Source organism: Bos indicus, chromosome 14, assembly GCF_029378745.1.
Source record: "Bos indicus isolate NIAB-ARS_2022 breed Sahiwal x Tharparkar chromosome 14, NIAB-ARS_B.indTharparkar_mat_pri_1.0, whole genome shotgun sequence".
Lineage (NCBI taxonomy): Eukaryota > Metazoa > Chordata > Mammalia > Artiodactyla > Bovidae > Bos > Bos indicus.
Genome location: NC_091773.1, coordinates 81,364,298 through 81,384,436, shown reverse-complemented (window position 1 = coordinate 81,384,436; position 20,139 = coordinate 81,364,298). Strand labels below are relative to the sequence as shown.

General features: G+C 43.4%; 1 protein-coding gene across 10 annotated transcripts in view; it reads left to right on the top strand.

The window, feature by feature from the left end:
- ENPP2 (ectonucleotide pyrophosphatase/phosphodiesterase 2) overlaps nt 1–20,139 on the top strand; it is a 136,832-nt gene that overhangs the window by 56,265 nt on the left and 60,428 nt on the right. For all 10 annotated transcript variants that reach the window (XM_070802982.1, XM_070802978.1, XM_070802984.1 and 7 more), the window contains 5 exons: nt 5,261–5,386; nt 8,289–8,349; nt 10,661–10,758; nt 10,969–11,048; nt 11,809–11,928. In XM_070802982.1, coding sequence (XP_070659083.1) covers nt 5,261–5,386; nt 8,289–8,349; nt 10,661–10,758; nt 10,969–11,048; nt 11,809–11,928 — 485 coding nt within the window. The remainder of the gene's footprint in view (nt 1–5,260; nt 5,387–8,288; nt 8,350–10,660; nt 10,759–10,968; nt 11,049–11,808; nt 11,929–20,139) is intronic.

Below are 20,139 nucleotides of genomic sequence, written 5' to 3'. Positions count from 1 at the left end.
ACTCTAGCTTAGCTCTCTCTGAATGTAGCTCATGCCTTTCTTTCCGAGTTTAATAAATATAGACACGTTAAAGTAGCTCACGTCCCTGTGTACAGAGATACCTAAGGCCAAATGTGGAAGAACTGAATATAAGATAATAACAAAAGGTTGAAGGAGAAAACAGATCTCTGAGATACTACTCTGCTGACCCAGAGATAAGCACAATCAGTGTTTCAGTGCAAACTCAGACTGTGTTATGTGTTTAGAATGTATTTGTTGTGCAGTTGCTAAGCTGTGTCCGACTCTTTGCGACCCTACGAACTGCATGCAGCGTGGCAAGCCTCCCTGTCCATCACAACTCCTGGAGTTTACTCAAACTCTTGTCCTTTGAGTCGGTGATGCCATCCAGCCATGTCATCCTCTGTTGCCCCCTTCTGCTCTTGCCCTCAGTTTTTCCCAGCGTCAGGGGGTTTAAAGCGTATGTATGTGTATTTATATTTATGTATATTTATGCCTGTGAGAGGGTGTATCTGTATTTATGTGCCTTTATACACATCATCCTTTTGAATGCCTACATCATATTCCATTGAACAGATGCAGCCTACTTTGTTGAGTGGTGACCAGCATTTATGTTTCCCTAACTCTTGCTACTGTGAACAATGTACCAGTGAATATTGTTCATGCATGTTCACACTTCTGTCTATTTTCCTTAACATAAATCTGAGGAATGGGATTTGGGGATCAAAGCATATATCAGTTCAGTTCAGTTCAGTCCCTCAGTCATGTCCAACTCTTTGCGACCCCATGAACCGCAGCACGCCAGGCCTCCCTGTCCATCACCAACTGCCGGAGTCCACCCAAACCCATGTCCATCGAGTCAGTGATGCCATCCAACCATCTCATCCTCTGTCGTCCCCTTCTTCTTTCGCCTTCAATCTTTCCCAGCACCAGGGTCTTCACATCAGGTGGCCAAAGTATTGAAGTTTCAGCTTCAACATCAGTTCTTCCAATGAACACCCAGCACTGATCTCCTTTAGGATGGATTGGTTGGATCTCCTTGCAGTCCAAGGGACTCTAACTTTAACTCAGATGACCATTATATCTACTACTGTGGGCAGGAATCCCTTAGAAGAAATGGAGTAGCCATCATAATCAACAAAAGAGTCTGATATGCAGCACTTGGATGCAATCTCAAAAATGACAGAATGATCTCTCTTCGTTTCCAAGGCAAACCATTCAAGATCATGGTAATCCAAGTCTATGCCCTGACCAGTAACGCTGAAGAAGGTGAAGTTGAACAGTGCTATTAAGACCTACAAGACCTTCTAGAACTAACATCCAAAAAAGATGTCCTTTTCATTATAGGGGACTGGAATGCAAAAGTACAAAGTCAAGAAACACCTGGAGTAACAGGCAAATTTGACCTTGGAGTATGGAATGAAGCAGGGCAAAGGCTAATAGAGTTTTGCCAAGAGAATGCACTGGTCATAGCAAACACCCTCTTCCAGCAACACAAGGGAAGACTCTACACATGAACATCACCAAATGGTCAACACTGAAATCAGATTGATTATATTCTTTGCAGCCGAAAATGAAGCTCAGCAAAAACAAGACCAGGAGCTGACTGTGGCTCAGATCATGAACTCCTTATTGCCAAATTCAGACTTAAATTGAAGAAAGTGGAGAAAACCACTAGACCATTCAGGTATGACCTAAATCAAATCCCTTACGATTATACAGTGGAAGTGAGAAATAGATTTAAGGGACTAGATTTGATAGACAGAGTGCCTGATGAACTATGGATTGAGGTTCATGACATTGTACAGGAGACAGGAATCAAGACCATCCCCAAGAAAAAGAAATGCAAAATAGCAAAATGGCTGTCTGAGGAGGCCTTACAAATAGCTGTGAAAAGAAGAGAAGTGAAAAGCAAAGGAGAAAAGGAAAGATATAAACATCTGAATGCAGAGTTCCAAAGAATAGCAAGGAGAGATAAGAAAGCCTTCCTCAGCGATCAATGCAAAGAAATAGAGGAAAGCAATAGAATGGGAAGACTAGGGATCTCTTTAAGAAAATTAGAGATACCAAGGGAACATTTCATGCAAAGATGGGCTCGATAAAGGACAGAAATGGTATGGACCTAACAGAAGCAGAGGATATTAAGAAGAGATGGCAAGAATACACAGAAGAACTGTACAAAAAGGTCTTCACGACCCAGATAATCACGATGGTATGATCACTCACACTCACCTAAGGCCAGACAAAGTATATATGCATTTCTTAAATGTAAATAAATATAACATAATTTTGCACCTCAAAGTTTATATTTCTCTCAAAGGGCACAGGCCCTTTCAGCACTCCCTTTTCAGCATGTTCTCATGAAAATTTCTTTTCTGATATGATAGATAACTTTATTATTATCTAATGAGGTTAAATATTTTTATGTTTATTCTCATAGTTGCTTTTCAAATTATACAGAATCATTCCTTGCTTGAGGTTCATTAAATTTTTAAAAATTTAACTCTTATGCAGAGTTTGGAGAAGGAAATGGCAACCCACTCCAGTGTTCTTGCCTGGAGAATCCCAGAGACAGAGGAGCCTGGTAGGAGGCCGTCTATGGGGTTGCACAGAGTCGGACACGACTGAAGCGACTTAGCAGCAGCTTGCAAAGTTAGTAATGCCTCAGTATATCTAGCTTGTTAATGAAGTGAAGTGAAGTCGCTCAGTCGTGTCTGACTCTTTGCTACCCCATGGACTGTAGCCCACCAGGCTCCTCTGTCCATGGGATTTCCCAGGCAAGAATATAGAATGGGTTGCCATGCCCTCCTCCAAGGGATCTTGACTCAGGGATCAAACATGCAGCTCCTGGATTAGCAGGAGGATTCTTTACCAGGGACACCCTCTTATGGAACTAGGGGAGGAATAAAAATATATTTTTGGGGGACATCCCTGGTGGTCCAGTGGCTGTGACTCTGTGTCCAGTGTAGGGGGCACTGGGTCTGATCCCCAGTGGTCCTGTGGCTGTGACTCTGTGTCCAGTGTTGAGGGCACTGGGTCTGATCCCCAGTGGTCCTGTGGCTGTGACTCTGTGTCCAGTGTAGGGGGCGCTGGGTCTGATCCCCAGTGGTCAGTGGCTGTGACTCTGTGTCCAGTGTTGAGGGCGCTGGGTCTGATCCTTGGTTGGGGAACTAAGATGCCGTGTGGCCAAAAGGAAAGGAAAGAAAATTTCTTGAACTGAATAAAGAAAACTGGAACTACAACATATCAACTTAAAATATTATATGGCAAAAGTAACAAATTTTTAACAAGTGTTTTGGTTGGAAGAGTTATCTTTGAATTGAGGAAAAAACACCTCACATGACCTCTGTCCCTCAACATAACCTTGGAAAATTGCTAACCATTGAGAATAGCAGATCCTGGGTAAAAGAATTCCAAGCATTTAATCTGCTTGGAAAGAGAAGGCAGTGGAAACAGGGGTTATAAAAATATCAGAGAATGGAATCAGGATGCAAGAATAATTGTAAAATATGGAAATTAAACTGTAGTTGCATAATTTGCTAGCATGGCAACTAACATCTGTTTATCCAATTATTCACATAGCAATTGTATCTCTCGGTAGAATATTACTAAAGAACAGCATTGCTTTCTAAAAGTTTTGCTTCTCACTTATGACATGTTTTAAGAGATGAAGATCTGAAATGTCCTTCAGCTCAGAGAAGCCTTTCTTGACCACTCTAAGTCAAGTAGACCCAGCCCGCCCCGTCACTCTCTGTCCGTGTTAATTTTCTTCACAGCACTTACCACAAGCTGAAATGATCTCATTGACAATTGAGTTGCTTATGGTCTGCCTTTCCCAACCGGAATGTAAGGTCTGTGAAGACAGGATCTTGTCTTCCTTGCTCTTCACTCCCTCCCCAGAACCTAGAACATGGAAAACACAGTAGATGTATCTTTTGAATAAATGAATTAGCTCTGAAGTTTCTCAGCACAGCCAGGGTGAATGTGAAGAGTTGTATTTTATTGTCACGGTAATTCTGAATTAGATTTAGTTGATGTTCATGGACACTGACTTGAGCCAGGCGCACACCCAGGCACTAGAGTTACGGTGGTGAAAGGAGAGATGGGACTTTTCCCTGCCATGGAGCTTACAGTCCAGTGGATGGAGAGTCATGCGTGAAGTCCAGCACTCTCTTTAAAACGAAGATATTACTTTTCTGAAGATATTTTCTTGGTGGAAAAAAGTTGTGAGCTCCCAATCAAGTATGCTCAGATAGAAATCTGTAACCTAGCAACTGACCTCCTTGAAAATAGGTATTCTGACCTGTAATTGTAAGTAGGGCCACAGTCTGATCTACACTCAGAACTGGCTTTATATGCTTCACAGCTTCCATGGTGGCTCAGATGGTAAAGAGTTTGCCTGCAATGCAGGAAACCTAGGTTCAATCCCTGGGTCAAGAAGATCCCCTGGAGAAGGGCACGGCAGCCCACTCCAATATTCCTGCCCGGAGAATCCCATGGACAGAGGAGCCTGATGGGCTACAGTCCATGGGGTCACAAAGCTTTGGACACAACTGAGCAACTAACACACACATAATCTTCATATAACTCTAACCTCTGGTGCATCTTATATCAGTTAGAGGCCATTTAGTTGCATTATCATTTGTATTTAAATCAGGCTGATAAAGCTTTAAGTAAAACTACTTTGGAAAATAAAAGAGCCCAGCTATGGCCAACTGTGTCTACAACAGTAGGTGCGTGCTAAGTCGCTCAGTCGTGTCTGACTGTGTGTGGCCCCATGGACTGTAGCCCGCCAGGCCCCTCTGTGCTGGGATTCTCCAGGCAAGAAGACTGGAGTGGGTAGCCATGCCCTCCTCCAGGGGATCTTCCAGACCCAGGGATCAAAGCCGTGTCTTTTTCATCTCCTTCATTGGCAGTCAAGTTCGTTACCACTCGCGCCACCTGGGAAAATATCTCTATCACAAACCTTATACACCATACATTTCATTGGTCTTTTAGGACAGTTCATAAGAGGTTAAGGGTTCCATTTTCCCAAAGGAGTGCAATGCCATTGGACTGTGTATTCTGATTTGAAAAACTAAAAGTCCATCCTATTTGTAAGTATGCCAAATATCATTTAGGCCCCAGGCCAACTCTAATTTCACAAGCAGATTAAATGATGTGGGACTTTAGCTTTTTTCTTGGCAAACGTTGTAAGCAGTTGTGGCCTCTTTTATTTGGTTTGTGCGAAGCAGTGAAAAGTGTTCTGTTGTGCTGATTTCAGCTGGTGGCTGGGAGTGTACCAAGGACAGATGCGGAGAAGTAAGAAATGAAGACCATGCTTGTCACTGCTCGGAGGACTGCTTGGCCCGGGGAGACTGTTGCACTAATTACCAAGTGGTTTGCAAAGGTACATGTTTCCTCTGTTGGCTTAAACTTTAAAAAAGGGAAGATTGGAGACATTCCAAAAGACCTCGGCTCTTGTGGCTGTGACACCTTGGACATGGGCTTGGGAGGTGGGAGTGAGTTGTGCCTTTTCATTTCTCAGGCTTCTTTCTCAGGTTGGCTGGTCTGCATTTTGCTGATCTGAAATAACAAGGAAATTATCCCAAATTCCATAATTAGGGACCCATAGTCATGTATGAATGTGAGAGTTGGACTCTAAAGAAAGCTGAGCACTGAAGAATTGATGCTTTTGAACTGTGGTGTTAGAGAAGACTCTTGAGAGTCCCTTAGACTGCAAGGAGATCCAACCAGTCCATCCTAAAGGAAATCAGTCCTGAATATTCATTGGAAAGACTGATGTTGAAGCTGAAACTCCAAATGAGTGAACTAAACTGAATCATGAAGAGATTTCTAGAAGAGTTCCTGTCTTGGTCAAGTTTCTTAGAAGCAGAGCCTGAGATGGGAGTGCTGTCCAGGGAATTCTCTGGGAAGGTCCCTGCAGGAGAACCGTCTGAGGGAGCAGGGGCGTGGGGAGGGGAAGGCAAGCGAGGCTGTGGCTAAGGGCACAGGTCCCTTCGCTGTGCCCTCCTCGGGCTCTGGAGGGTGAGCCTCAGAGCTCTTACATCTGAAGTTGGGCACGGCTCTGTGCCCACCGGCTGTCAGCTGTGAGCCTCAGTGCCAGCAGCAGCCTCGGGATGGGAGTGCGAGCGTGCTAAGTCCCTCAGTCGTGTCCGGCTCTGTGCGACCCTCTGGACTGTAGCCCACCAGCCTCCTCCGTCCATGGGGTTCTCCAGGCATGAATCCTGGCGTGGGTGGCCATGCCCTCCTCCAGGGGATCTTCCCCACCCAGGGATCGAACCTGTGTCTCTTACGTCTCCTGCGTTGGCAGCGGGCTCTTCACCACTCGAACCCCCTGGAGGACCCAGGGGCGGGAGCACCGCTGCTGAAGAGGAGAGGGGCCTGGGGCGGGAGCACCGCTGCTGAAGAGGAGAGGGGCCTGGGGCGGGAGCACCGCTGCTGATGAGGAGAGGGGCCTGGGGCGGGAGCACCAATGCTGATGAGGAGAGGGGCCTAAACCACAGCCCTCGTCACGCCCCAAAGCCGAGTATGTGTGCGTGCTGACTTGGTGAAGTGGATTGTCGAATATGATGGTTTTAGTCCAGTAGTAAATACTTGTCAATGGACTGCCGAATGTATAAAAGATGCCGTTTTTGTCTTTAAGGAGTTTGTCACCCTGGCAACCACTTGGCCAAGTTGATGAAAGGATCCCGGGATCTTTGTGTAGCATTTGCAGATCACTTTTCAGTGTTTAAATGAAGACCTTTTCCTAGCTGTGACATGGAACATTTATGGAGAGTTTCTGTTCAAATACTTTAGGGGAAGAGCAGATCAGTTCTGAAACATGTGTAGTGTTTAGTTATGGCAACACATCCTACCTGAATGCTGACCTTGAAAATTTCTCCTACCCAAATAATTGTTGTAGCTGTTGATAAAACACAAAATTGGTTGAGAATTTTCTTTTCTTTTCCCTTTTATTTCCCTGGTAAATGTACCAATAATCCACAAAGGCTATTAGAAGGGAAAATAAAGTTCTAGGTATCATTGGTCATTGAACTGTGAAACATTGGTTTTTGCTGGTTTCAAATTCTACTTGTGAGACTTTGCTGTGGCTCATGTGTGGGCCCTGGGTTATCATGTGTGTAGTAGAGCTTCTCCACTTGAAGGAGCGTGGGACTTACACAGTGGTCACTAGTTAGATTCATACTGACCAGGGAGATGTCCAGCGCTCTTTACTTGGGAGTGATTTCTTCAAAGTCTTGGTCACAAGTGTTACTTGCATTTCAGACATATGCTTTTGTTTTAGGACAATTTAAAGCACATGCTTTTTGATCATTTTCATTTTCTCCAAAGTAAGTTTCATTTTTAAATCTAAGCTCTTTTTCAGTCTCTATTCTTTTTTTTTTTTTAGGTTTTAATGAATGAATGAATTTTCAATTGGCGTATAATTGCTTTACAGTGCTGTGTTAGTCTCTGTGTGCAGCAGCATGAATCAGCTGTGTGTGCACATATGTCCCCTCCTTCTCAAGCCTCCCGCCCACCCCCTCACCCACCAAGGTCCTCTCAGAGCCCCGAGCTGAGCTCCCTGTGCTCTGCAGCCGCTTCCCACCAGCCAGTGTTTCACACACGGTGCTGTGTGTGCCAAGGCCGCTCCCTCAATCCATCCGCCCCACCCCGTGTCCACAAGTTCCTTCTCTCTGTCTGTGTCTCTGTTGCTGCTCTCTTCTCTAGATGAAGTGACTCAAGAATGGCATAGGTTTATGCTCTCAGATCTTGCTGGAACATAAAAATGAAAGATGGCATTGGTTTAGATTCCTTAGTGCTAGGATCGTACACACACTGTTGGCGAAGAACCTCCCTGTGGCCGTCTTCCATCTGTCATCTCCATGTAGTCGAAACCTTTCTCCCCAGCTAAAGGGAAGTTGTATCATGTTTTCTATGGCTTTGAGATGTTTGGTGGCATAGGAAAAAATGTTCCGTCTAATGACCAAACAGTTTATTTCTGGAGGGAAACAAACATGGAATTTTGTTCCCTGACGCCACTGCTGTTTTTATCTACAAGCCATTTAGACACGGCACGCTCAAATAAACACCACTTGGGTTATTAAATCTAGGCTCTCCCATCACGTATGGGCGTAGCTTAGTAAAGCCAAAACAGACTCTACACTTTATTTCCAAAGTTCTTTTTAGATGGCATTCCATAAACAACAAGTATCTAACCGGACACAGGCCCTGCAATTACACTCTCAACAATCCGGATGACATTCATAATTCGATTCACCCAGAAGTCTCCCCGTTTTTCCTAACAGGAGAGTCTCACTGGGTGGATGATGACTGTGAGGAAATAAAGACCCCAGAATGCCCTGCAGGGTGAGTGCATTTAGTGAATATTATGCCATTTTATGTATGTGTTGATAAAAGATCACAAGCTGTGGATGGGTGAATGGTTTAAAACAGTGTAAAGCTGAAATCCTCTTACTGGGCAACTTTATGGTACTTCTGTGTAATTTCCCAGTCAGAAGCTGGAATGTACATCTCGAAGGGGGAGTTTTTTTTGGAAAATTTTTCTTCTACTGGGACTTGCCTGGCAGTCCAGTGGTGAAGACCTTCAGGCGCCCACCATGGTGCGTGCAGGTTCCCACCTGGCCTGGGAACTAAGATCTCACATGCCAAATGGGGTAATGAAAAAAAAACAAAAAACCAACTCTATGTCTGTGGTGATAGTTACACAACTCTTTAAAAATACCAAGAATCATACAAGTAAAACAAGTGAATTGTATGACATGTAAATTAGAAGTCAATAAAAAATTTTTAAAATAAAAGAAATGTTTAAAAAAAATGTTCTCCTCTATCGCCTCTGAACATATTGGAAACAATAGCCTCTGTATCTTACTTCAGCTGAAGATTTTAGAAATAATAATAATACTGAAGAGGAAGACAAACATTTCTGGCAGTGGTTTGGTTTTCCTGTGTTTTTTTCCTGAAGTGCTCCTTTTGCTTTTTTTTTTTGGTGGTGGTGGTGGGGTGGCTGGAGGGAGGATTCTAGAACATCTCGAAAATATTATCCGAGATGGTAACTCCTACCAGATGCTGCAGGAAGTCGGCAAACCACTGCTGCGCTGCTCTGCTGGGGTCCAGCCAGACTTAGTTGACGCCCCACAGCTCAAGCAAGACCAGCAGCATAAGGCACTTATGACGCCTTCCAGGAAACTGTTGCAAATTCATGGACCCTTAAAGTGCCTGGCAGAAAAGATGTTCTACAAGCGTGTTTTCATGAGTGTGTTTGATTGAATGTCTTTTTGTTTTAGGCAGCACAGCCTGGGACACAAGATCCAAGAATTTAGATATTTTTATTTTTGTCTCCTTTTTAACTTTCATGAGCTACTTGAACTTCTTGGGGCTATTAGAATGGGATGACAGTTTAAAATGTGTTCAGTTATTTTTGGAAGAGAAAGCAGTCTAAGTGGTAAAATCATTAAATGATAATAGTAATGATAGTAATGAACTCATATAGAATTATTCTAAGTGCTTAGAATGTGACTCATTTAAAATATGGGCTTCCCATGTGGCTCAGTAGTAAAAGTATCTGCCTGCAATGCAGGAGACACAGGAAGCGAGGGTTCAATCCTTGGGTCAGGAAGATCCCCTGGAGAAGGAAATGGCAACCCACTCCAGTATTCCTGCCTGGAGAATCCCATGGACAGAGGGCTCCATGGGGAGCAAGAGTCAGACTTATTTGTTATGTGGCTTCAAGTAAATGCAAGCTTATACTTGAGGAATAGTCTGCAAACCATTAGAAACAGTTTTCCACAAAGTTTAGCATTCTCAGATTTGATCGAACAACTGAAACTTTAGGCTATAACAAAGAGCCTAGTTCATCAATCCTGCCCTAGTTAGATGGATAGTCTAGTTCTTTATTGATTAAGTTTTAGAGATCTTCAACAGTTTTAATTATTTTCACAATCATTTTGTAATTAAGCTTGGAGTTTTTGGCAAGTGTTTAGTCTAGTGATAAGATCGCTACTGCTTATTAATTTCACTTTCCTTCCTCCCTTCCTCCTGTATTTGATAAATGTTTACTGAAGCCCTGTAGTGGGCCCATAGAATAGAAAGATGAATAAGACACCAACTGTGCTTTGAGACTAATGAAGAAGATAAACATGTTGATATAGCATTATAATATAATGTAATATATTAAAATACAATATGCATTTATTAATTCAATACGTATTATAGAATTAATATATATACAGCGATATATATTAATATGAAAGAGGTATTATTATCTTAATGGAATTCCGAAGCATCAACCATTACTATGAAAGAGGAAATTTTGAGTTTGATTTTAAAGAATGAATAGGAGTTTTTCAGGTAGCAAATGGGAGAATTCACGTCCCAGGCAAATCAGGATAACAGCTTTTTACATTGTGAAAAACCTTGTTTGCAGCAAGAGGCATCCGTGGAGAAAGCACACTGAGAGAAATCTGGAGTCCAGCTCCTTCCCTGGTCGTCTCCCTCTGCACTGAGGTTGCCACAGGCGTTATGTGGCTGAAAGCCCAGTCTGGGACGGACATCCTCGCTGAAGTTTTGCTTTCAAAATTCTCGGTTCCGTGAGAAGGACTAGGCATTGTGTAAACTCTGTGCCGTGATTTTTCTAAAGTTTATCGTGTTACCGTTTAAGGTTCGTTCGCCCTCCGCTGATCATCTTCTCTGTGGACGGTTTCCGCGCATCGTACATGAAGAAAGGCAGCAAGGTCATGCCTAACATCGAAAAGCTGAGTAAGTCATTCTTGTCCTGCATTCCCATCTGTGATCCGCGACCCACCCGGTAACCCTCAGCTGTCGGTTGGAGATATGTGGGCACACGGCTTTCCCACTTGAAATTCAAGAGTGAAGAGCGCCCGTGTCTTCGATCGCCCGTGGAATGGGTCTCCCTGGGGAGTGGCTCCTCTTTTTTCTGCTGCTCTAATATCTGAATTCTGTCTCCAGGGTCTTGTGGCACTCACTCCCCCTACATGAGGCCTGTGTACCCGACGAAAACTTTCCCTAACTTATACACTCTGGCCACTGTAAGTATTCTTTCAAACGGTGTGGATTCAAAGGGCTGATTTCATCCTGAAACGACTTAAAGGGAAATTTTAAAAACATGTTCCTTAGTGTTCAGAGAAAATCTTTCTGGTTTTCATCTTACCTACATCAATTGTTCATAGTAAATGCCTTTTACCACTTGGTGGATGACCGAACTTCATTGCAACTTTAAAACCTGTTTTTTCCAGGTGCATTTCTGTCTGAATACATTCATCCAACCTCTCAAATACCACAGGATCTATTCTTTAGTTTCTGAGTTTTCAAATAAAAGCATTGATTTTGGAGCTGCTGTGTTTTAATTTTCAGATGCTCCCAAATTCTACCTCGCTTTCTTCTTTAAAAAATATAATTTATTTATTTTATTTATTTCTTTTTGCCTTCGAGTAGAAATAGAACCAAGGGCAAGGAATAGTATATTTAGAAATAGAAGCTTCTTTGGAGACACATAAGTAAATTTCAATCTATAGGTTAATTTATTGTAATAAAAATTGTCATCTTATTAAATTGTAACAGTTAAAAAAACTTCAATGTTAAATTTCTTATAATCATGTCAAGTTTCACAATGGCTTACAACCAGTGTGTAGATAATAGTCATGTTTCCTCTGACAGACATGTAAAAGTTATATATAGGATATAAAATTGGAAATTACATATTGTTATAAAACCTTCTATGATAAAATTTATGATAGAACTATTATTACATGTGGATTATTTTGACAATAAATTTGCTTTTCCACAAAGGGGCTGTATCCAGAATCACATGGAATTGTTGGCAATTCCATGTATGATCCTGTTTTTGATGCACATTTCAACCTTCGAGGGCGAGAGAAATTTAACCATAGGTGGTGGGGAGGTCAACCGGTGAGTTTTGCATTTATGTGTGTTTCTCTGTGCATTGAAACTCTTCATTTCCAAATTTGTTACCTGTGAAAAAGATGCATTTAATTTCTTCATACTTGGAAGTGTTTCTGTTTTGGTATTGTGTGTGTGTGTGTGTGTATGTTTGTATCCAATATATGTGCATATAATATGTATATGCATATTATTGTTAACTGTTTAGTTGCTAAGTTGTGTCCTACTCTTTGCGACCCCATGGACTGTAGCCCACCAGGCTCCTCTGTCCATGGAGTTTCCCAGGCAAGAATACTGGAGTGGGTTACCATGCCCTTCTCCGAGGGGATCTTTCCAACCTTGGAAGAACCCGTGTCTCCTGAATTGTAGGTGGATTCTTTACTGCTGAGCCTCTAGGGAAGCCCCATATATGCATGTATGTATGTTTACATATCTCTGTGTGTGTATATGTATACATACATTTGTGTTTCTCTGTGTACAGGAGGTTATGGTTATGAAAGTGTGAGATGATGAGGGTCTTCACTAGAATGGTTGTGGTAGAAATGGTGACGTAGCAGTGACTTTCAGAAATATTTTGAAGAAGGGATGTGCTGTGCTGAGCTGAGTGGCTCAGTCGTGTCCTGCTCTTTGTGATCCCATGGACTGTAGCCCGCCAGGCTCCTCTGTCCATGGGGATTCTCAAGGCAAGAATGCTGGAGTGGGTTGCCATTTCCTTCTCCAGGGGATCTTCCCGACCCAGGGATCAAACCCAGGCCTCCTACACTGCAGGCGGATTTTCTACCTCCTGAGCCACCAGGGAAGGAATAGTCAGATCTTACTGATTTACACGATTTGTGGGTACAATGAAAAAGAAGTGAATGACATGACTGCCACAAAATTTTAACCCAAGCTTCATATGATCAAGAACAGGGAAACTTGCTGCAAAAATAAAATAAAACAGCTCAATGAAACCCACAGTAATTTTACGAATTTGTTTAGTCCACTTTTTAAAAATCTTGGGAGTGAAATATAGTAAGTGGAATCTACCTTGGTTCTGGACCAGCAAATTAATACTTTGAAAGAAATCATCCTGTTGACTTCAGATCAAAAGGCTGGGCAGAAAGTACAAGGGGACGCAGGTGGCTTTCCACACAGAATTTTTCCTGTGACTGTGTGTTGGTCAAAGGTGAGCAAAGAAGCAACCTAAATCCACAGCTGTTTAATGTGTAGAAAGGAACCCTGGGTCAAAGGAGCCGAATCCCTGTAGGAACGCATCCCAGGACACAGAGCCTGTCAGAGACGTGTGGAAGAGCGGCACGTGGCTCCGTCTCGGGTCAGCTCCATCCGGGGCTGCGGGGGAGTCCTGGGCAGGACAGAGGGCTGGGAGGCTTTTGTGCTGTCTGCTGTGGCAGGAAGAGTGGGCAGGGTCTGCACACATCCACGAGTCCACCATCCCAAAACGAGCTCCCACCTGGCGATGTCTGCTGCAGTCTAAGGGCTAAATGGAGAATATAAAGTACGAAAAAAAAATATTGTTTTTGAGTAAAAGTCATCTGTGGGAAAATAAGCATATTGCATAATAAACCAGTATGCGAGGTTAAATAGGGTTTTTATTTTTAAAAGGGTTGGAAGGCTTCTTGTAGGTCGGCAGTAGTGTTTCTGTCGTAGGGGTTCTGATTCTGCTGTCCTTATTCAGGCTGGACTCCCAGGCGTCTGTGATGCAGTGTGTTGTAAGCAAAGGGAAATCTGTTTCCCGGGTGGATTCCCCAAACCGAGTTTATGATGGAGGACCATTTTAGGTAGACACAAGATGACTGAAGTTAGAGTTCTGTCAAGCTGTGGCTAGTTGGTCTTTATATTAATTCTGTCGTGGAAGCAAAGTTGCTTGAAGAACCACAAAGGATATAGAGATGAATAATCATTTTGTCAGATTGGATCAACTTCCATCCAGGGTGGACATGAGGCTTCCTCTGGGTTGGCGTGACTCAGAAAATGAGACTAAGCATTCATTAACTTCTGCAGGAACAGAGCAGAGGGAAAGCTGTGAACCTGCTCAGTGAAGTCTCTGAACTGTTCAGTTGCGCCCTCACCCACTCCCCAAATTGACACATTTCACCAAGTTAGTGATTCCCTAGTGCAGACCTGGTGGGCTGCAGTCCATGGGGTCGCTGAGTCGGACACGACTGAGCAACTTCACTTTCACTTTTCACTTTCATGCATTGGAGAAGGAAATGGCTTTTAAGGTATATCTAGTGCGCTCCTTGCCTGGAGAATCCCAGGGATGGCGGAGCCTGATGAGCTGCTGTCTATGGGGTCGCACAGTCGGACATGACTGAAGTGACTTAGCAGCAGCAGCAGTGCAGACCAGGGTTTGCCGTGAAACCGGTTTGTGTTTCTGTCTGTCTTCTTGAACAAGAGGCCACCAAAAGCATTCCAAGGAGCGCACTGCTGCTGCTGCTGCTGCTGAGTCGCTTCAGTCGTGTCCAACTCTGTGCGACCCCATAGATGGCAGCCCACCAGGCTCCGCCATCCCTGGGATTCTCCAGGCAAGGAGCGCACGAGATATAACTTAAAAGCACGTCTTATTGAAATCTTGCATGTAAGAAGACTATATGGACCTGAACTATAAAAAACTACGGTATAAGAAACCGAAAATAAGAAAATAGGAGCTTTAAGAAACCTATAAGAAACCTATAAGAAAATAGGAACCTTTAATAAATCCTGCAAAGCATTTACAGCATCCTCTCTGAGGCTTATATGTTTCATGAACTCACCAGTGAAAAAATTGGAGTACAGAAAATATTTATAAAAATCCTAGGCAATTAAATCAAACTCAACTTACTTTAACTGAGTGATTAAACCATGAAAGGCACTTGGCAAATAATGTGTACGTCAGATTACATGGGGAATAAGAACTGCTCTATTTCTAGTTTGAAATCTAATATATGCCATGAAGTGCTTGCAGTGTCCATCTGAAAATGTGAATCACACCATGAGGCTTTCAAAAATAGTTTCTACATTTTAATTTCATTACCAAAACCCTGATAGAGACTTCAGCAAAGGTGAGTCTGCTTTTCATTTGTTAATCTTCAGAATGCACTATTAAAAGGCGCCATTCACTGCAAGGCCCTGTATTTCTCCTACATGTATTATAATGGGATTCCTTTTTATATTGTTGTTTTGAAGCTATTTACTTTTTTCTCATTACAAAAGTATGTTCCATAATCTTAATGGAGTGCCGTAAGTGCGTTTGTTTCTTTGAAAAATCTCTCTGCTCTCATCCTGCTATTTCTAATACTGAGATATCTTGGTGGGGAAAATTCCCTGTTCAGTTTAAAGCTGGACTCAGCGAAGCAGAGAGACATTGAGCCTTCAAGGGGCCCGGAGATTTGAGAGATGAGGTTAGCCCCCATCATGGTGCAGGTTCTTTGAATCATAGTTTCTGGAGGAAAGCACTTCTAAGAGGAGAGGATACATTCTTTTTTTTTTTTAATTTAAAAGAATTTTTAAATTGAAAACAAGATTCCTTAAATCCTGTAGTGCGTTACAGTGCTTTACACATGATTTCCTGTAATCCCATAACCCCTATTTTCTCCCTACCTGTATAGTGCCCCTCTCCACTCCCTCTCCAGAGTGGTGTCCCAGCTGTAGTTTGTTCTTTATGTCTGTGAATCTGCTGCTTTTCTGTTTTATTTGCTAGTTTGTTGTGTTCTTATTACTCCCTCAAGTTGCTGGGCCTACAGTGGTTTTTGGCCAGTATTGGTAATGCAGTGAATTGGTCCTGAGATCATCCTCGTGAATTACTGTAGCATAAGGATGGTTCTCTGATGGCTCAGACAGTAAAGGATCTGCCTGCAGTGTAGGAGATGCAGATTCCATCCCTGGGTTCGGGAAGATCCCCTGAAGAGGGTCACAGCTACCCACGCCAGTATCCCTGCTGGGGAATGCCATGGACAGAGGAGCCTGGTGGGCTACAGTCCATGGGGTCACAAAGAGTTGGACACGACTGAACAACTGACACTTTCACTTTTTTCCAAGAATGCAAGAAAGCTGGCAAGTTCAAGAAATGGACAGCAAAGAGAATGACATTAGAACAGCCATGAACGCCCAGGCCAAAGCGGTCGCCTTGACGGCGTGGGCCTCGGCTTACCTCTCTGTTTGATTATCTTGCTAACAGGTGACGTTCTTTTCCAGGAAAACTCCTTTTCTTTATTCTGTTGCTTCTTTTCCATCCGTGCTATAAATCTGTATTCTCTCTCTTTTTGCTGTATCAGAGTGTAGTTAGAACAGACCCTGCTCCCCAAGCCCTTGCCTCCTATGCTCGTCACTCTTTTAAATTTCATTTGAAATATCCATTCCCAAGAAGCTTTCACTAAGCTTTCTCAGCTCTTAATAAACTCAGGGACCCTGTTTTGGGTTTTTGTATTATTTCTATCATGATTATGACAACATCATTTGAAATTATTCAGATATTTGCTTTAGTCTATGGATCCCACGAGGGCAGAGACTTGATCATTTCTCTCTTTATTCTCAGGACCCAACCCGCAGCCTGACTCATCTAGGCATCCTGTTTACCAGGCCTGAGCTTGCGCTGCACCTCTGTCTAAGGCGTCTGTACTTCTTCCTGAATCTCATCACTCACTTCCTTCTGGCCCTCATCCCCTGGGGAGAGCCATACTGCTTCACGATCTCTGCCACGGCACCCCCCAGCCCTCACTTCTTTAGTCTGTTCTGACTCTTTTTTAAAAACTTAATTTGTTTTGGCTGCACGGGGTCTTCTTGCTATGTCCGGCTTTCTCTAGTTGCCGTGAGCCGTGGTTACGCAGTGGTTTCTTGCCTGGAAAATCCCATGGACAGAGGAGCCTGGTGGGCTGCAGTCGATGGTGTCGCGAAGAGTTGGACACGACTGAGCGACTTCACTTTCACTTTTCACCTTCATGCATTGGAGAAGGAAATGGCAACCCACTCCAGCGTTCTTGCCTGGAGAATCCCAAGGACGGAGGAGCCTGGTAGGCTGCCGTCTACGGGGTCGCACAGAGTTGGACACGACTGAAGCGACTTAGCAGCAGCAGCAGTGGTTACGCTTCTTGCGGTGTCTGGCTTTCTCTCGTGGCCGTGAGCCGTGGTACACTTCTTGCGGTGTCCGGCTTCCTCTAGTGGCCGTGAGTCGAGGTTACGCTTCTTGCGGTGTCCAGTTTCCTCTAGTTGCCGTGAGCCATGGTGATGCTTCGTGGCCGCGCCCGGCTTCTCCTGGTGGTGGCTCCTCTTTCTCTTGCAGAGCGAGCCTCTCGGGCTCAGTAGCTGTGGTGCACGGGCTTAGCTGCCCCTCCGCAAGTGGACTCTTCCTGGACCGGGGATCAAACCTGTGTCTCCTGCGTTGGCAGGTGGATGCTTATTCACCCGGCCACCAGGGACGTCCTGTGCTAACTCTTGAGACTCAGTGACTGACTTACTCCCACTGATACTAGGGCCCTGCCATTCCTCTGGCCCCTCAGAATTCCATATCTTCTACTTCTGCGCTTTGGAATGCAAAAGCATACTTTCCCTGCAGAGAACTACTAGGAAGACTACAATAGTAGTTCATAGTTTAAAAAAATGTTTTTTTGCTTATTTTCCTTTTGAAAACACCTTCCCTTCTCCCACAGCTGCATATTCTACTGAATTTGAGAAAGGGTTAGATTTTGCATTTAAATGCTCCTGGTCCCAGTGGGAAAGTTTTGTTTTTTTGTTTTATTTTAAATTCCCGATAACATATCAAGAAGGTACAATATTTATATTTCCATTTATTCCCTTTTCAAAATGTAGCCTCTGGGACACAAATGTTGAAAACTGTGCCTCTAGATAAAGCAAAGTAAAGGAAGAAATACTCAGATTAAAGGTGAGAAGGCCAAATGGGTGTCTTCTTAGCTAATTTCTTTCAAGCTGTGCAGTTTGACTCATCTCTGAGGAAATGTATATTACTTTCAGATTCCCAGTGGGAAATGAAAAATTATGATTTCCACTTCTCTGAATTAATGAGAAACTAGTTTTATGATGTCTGTTTCCTGACTCTCCCCCACTTTTATAGCGCAGGAGGCTCCTTTTCATGTATCTTCCTTTGGACCAACATTTTACTGCGCTTTTTTTCCTCTGTAATTACTAGATTTAACTTCAGGGTTCTGAAATATAATATATACATATAACTTGCAAAGGAACTTTTATAGCTGCTCATGATCTGATTTAACTTCAGAAACTTTATGCGTTCAGTCTCATACTGTTTGCCAGACCTTTGACAGACCAGCTTCATCACTGCTAGGATTCTTTCCTTTAAGATTTAAAAAACTTTTTTTCTAAATTTTAAGTATTCTCTCTTATTTGTTCACTTTTTGCACTTTTCTGGTCAGGTTCCCAATTTTCTTTTAGAAAATATGGCCAACATGACTTTTACCAGGAGCAGGGAGAAATCACTTCTCTTGCAAGAAATCAAGAAAGAAAGAAAAAATTTTGCCTTTAATTTGTCTTCACAGTTCATTGTCGTTGTTTTCGTTTTTTTTAACAATTGGTTAATTTTGTTTCTCTAATTACCGAGATGTTGTCACTGTAAAAATTTTAAGTACAGAAAAGTATACAGAACCAACAGTCCTGATTTTGCCACCAGGATAATTTCAGCACACATCTGTCATCGCTCCCAGTGCCCATTCCTTATACCATTGTGAAGACTCCTTTGGTGATCTCTCCCGAGGGTTAGGAAGCTGAAAGTTACTCATAGGGCTTCCTGTTGCTCAGATAATGCCAACCTCAGCATGTATCCCACAAGACAGCTTCTGAAAGTGTAGGGTCATCTCTTGACAAAACTGTATTTAAAAAAAAATTTCCATTAGAAAACCCCGGGTTTATCTCACACTTCACGTCTACCAGATATTGCTTAATACAACTTCCTTGGAAATGAGGCACCAGATTTTCTAGGAAGTTGCTTGACTATGATGCATTAAGCTTATGTCTCTGAAATGAAAATAAGTATGCAAAAAGATCACTTAATATAAGAAAAAAAGACTTCCCAGATAGAGCTCGTGCTAAAGAATCCGCCTGCCAATGTAGGAAACACAAGAGACGCGGGTTCGATCCCTGGGCCAGGAAGATCCCTTGGAGGAAGGCACAGCAACCCACTCCAGTATTCTTGCCTGGAGAATCCCATGGACAGAGGAGCCTGGCGGCTATAGTCCATAGGGTCACAAACAGTCAGACACGACTGAGCACAATATCAGAAACGGACCTCTCTGGAATCTGAGGTGGTTTGGGCGCCTGCAGGATGTCCAGCACTCAGTTTGAGTTCATCTTCTTGCTCGTGGAGGCGCTGGCACAAGGCTGAATGATGAATGAATGAGGACCCACTTGAGTCTTCATTGGCCTGGGGATACCCGGAAATGCCGGCGTTGACTTGTAAAGTGGAAGAGGCGGGCGTGCCTGCTAAGTCGCTTAAGTCTTCTCTGACTGATATTTAGGACCAACCCCCTGGGTGGCGCTCAGCGCGGTCTGACGTCCTGACGGCTCTGGTCCATCCCCGCGGGTCATGGACGTCCCTTCTTTCATGCTGATGATGCCTGTCGGCAGCTCGGGCCTCCTTGAGTCTGAGAGCGTGTCTGCCCTGATAAGTCCCTCCCTCGCTCGCCCTGCAGCAGCTGTGCTGTGGGAGCCCTGGGGGTTTGCAGTGCTCCCCAGATAATTCTCCTGGGCCAGGCGTTCCCGACCTTCCTGAAACTGTGGCCAAACTTCTGGATGCTCTGCACCTCCAAACTGCCCCTCCCCCGCCTCCAAAGCAAAAGTTTTAACTGGAGTAAATAAAACACTGTCAAAATGTGGAGATGCTGAAACAAGAAAGGAGGGGGATCGCAACTCCTGGACCATTTTTGTTTGGTCTTTTGAAAACCCAAGCCATGCTGCTTTTTTCTGTTTGCCTCCTAAAGCGAAGGGGTTTCTTCTTCCAAACTTCTGTCCAGTGGGACACAGGCATCCTAAATTGTTTTCAGTGTCCTGAAATAACTCGATTATCTTCATATCCATTATTGCATAATCATTAAGATGAAAATTGATCCAGTGTTTACCAAATGCTAAGACACCATTTTTAAGGACTTTGCACATATTAATTCATTACAGCTTAGAATAATCCTATGTGCTAGGTAATATTATCTACATTTTAAAGAAATGTTGAGGCCTTAAATAACTTCCCAGAGGGTCACATGGCTGGTAAGCAACAGAAGCAAA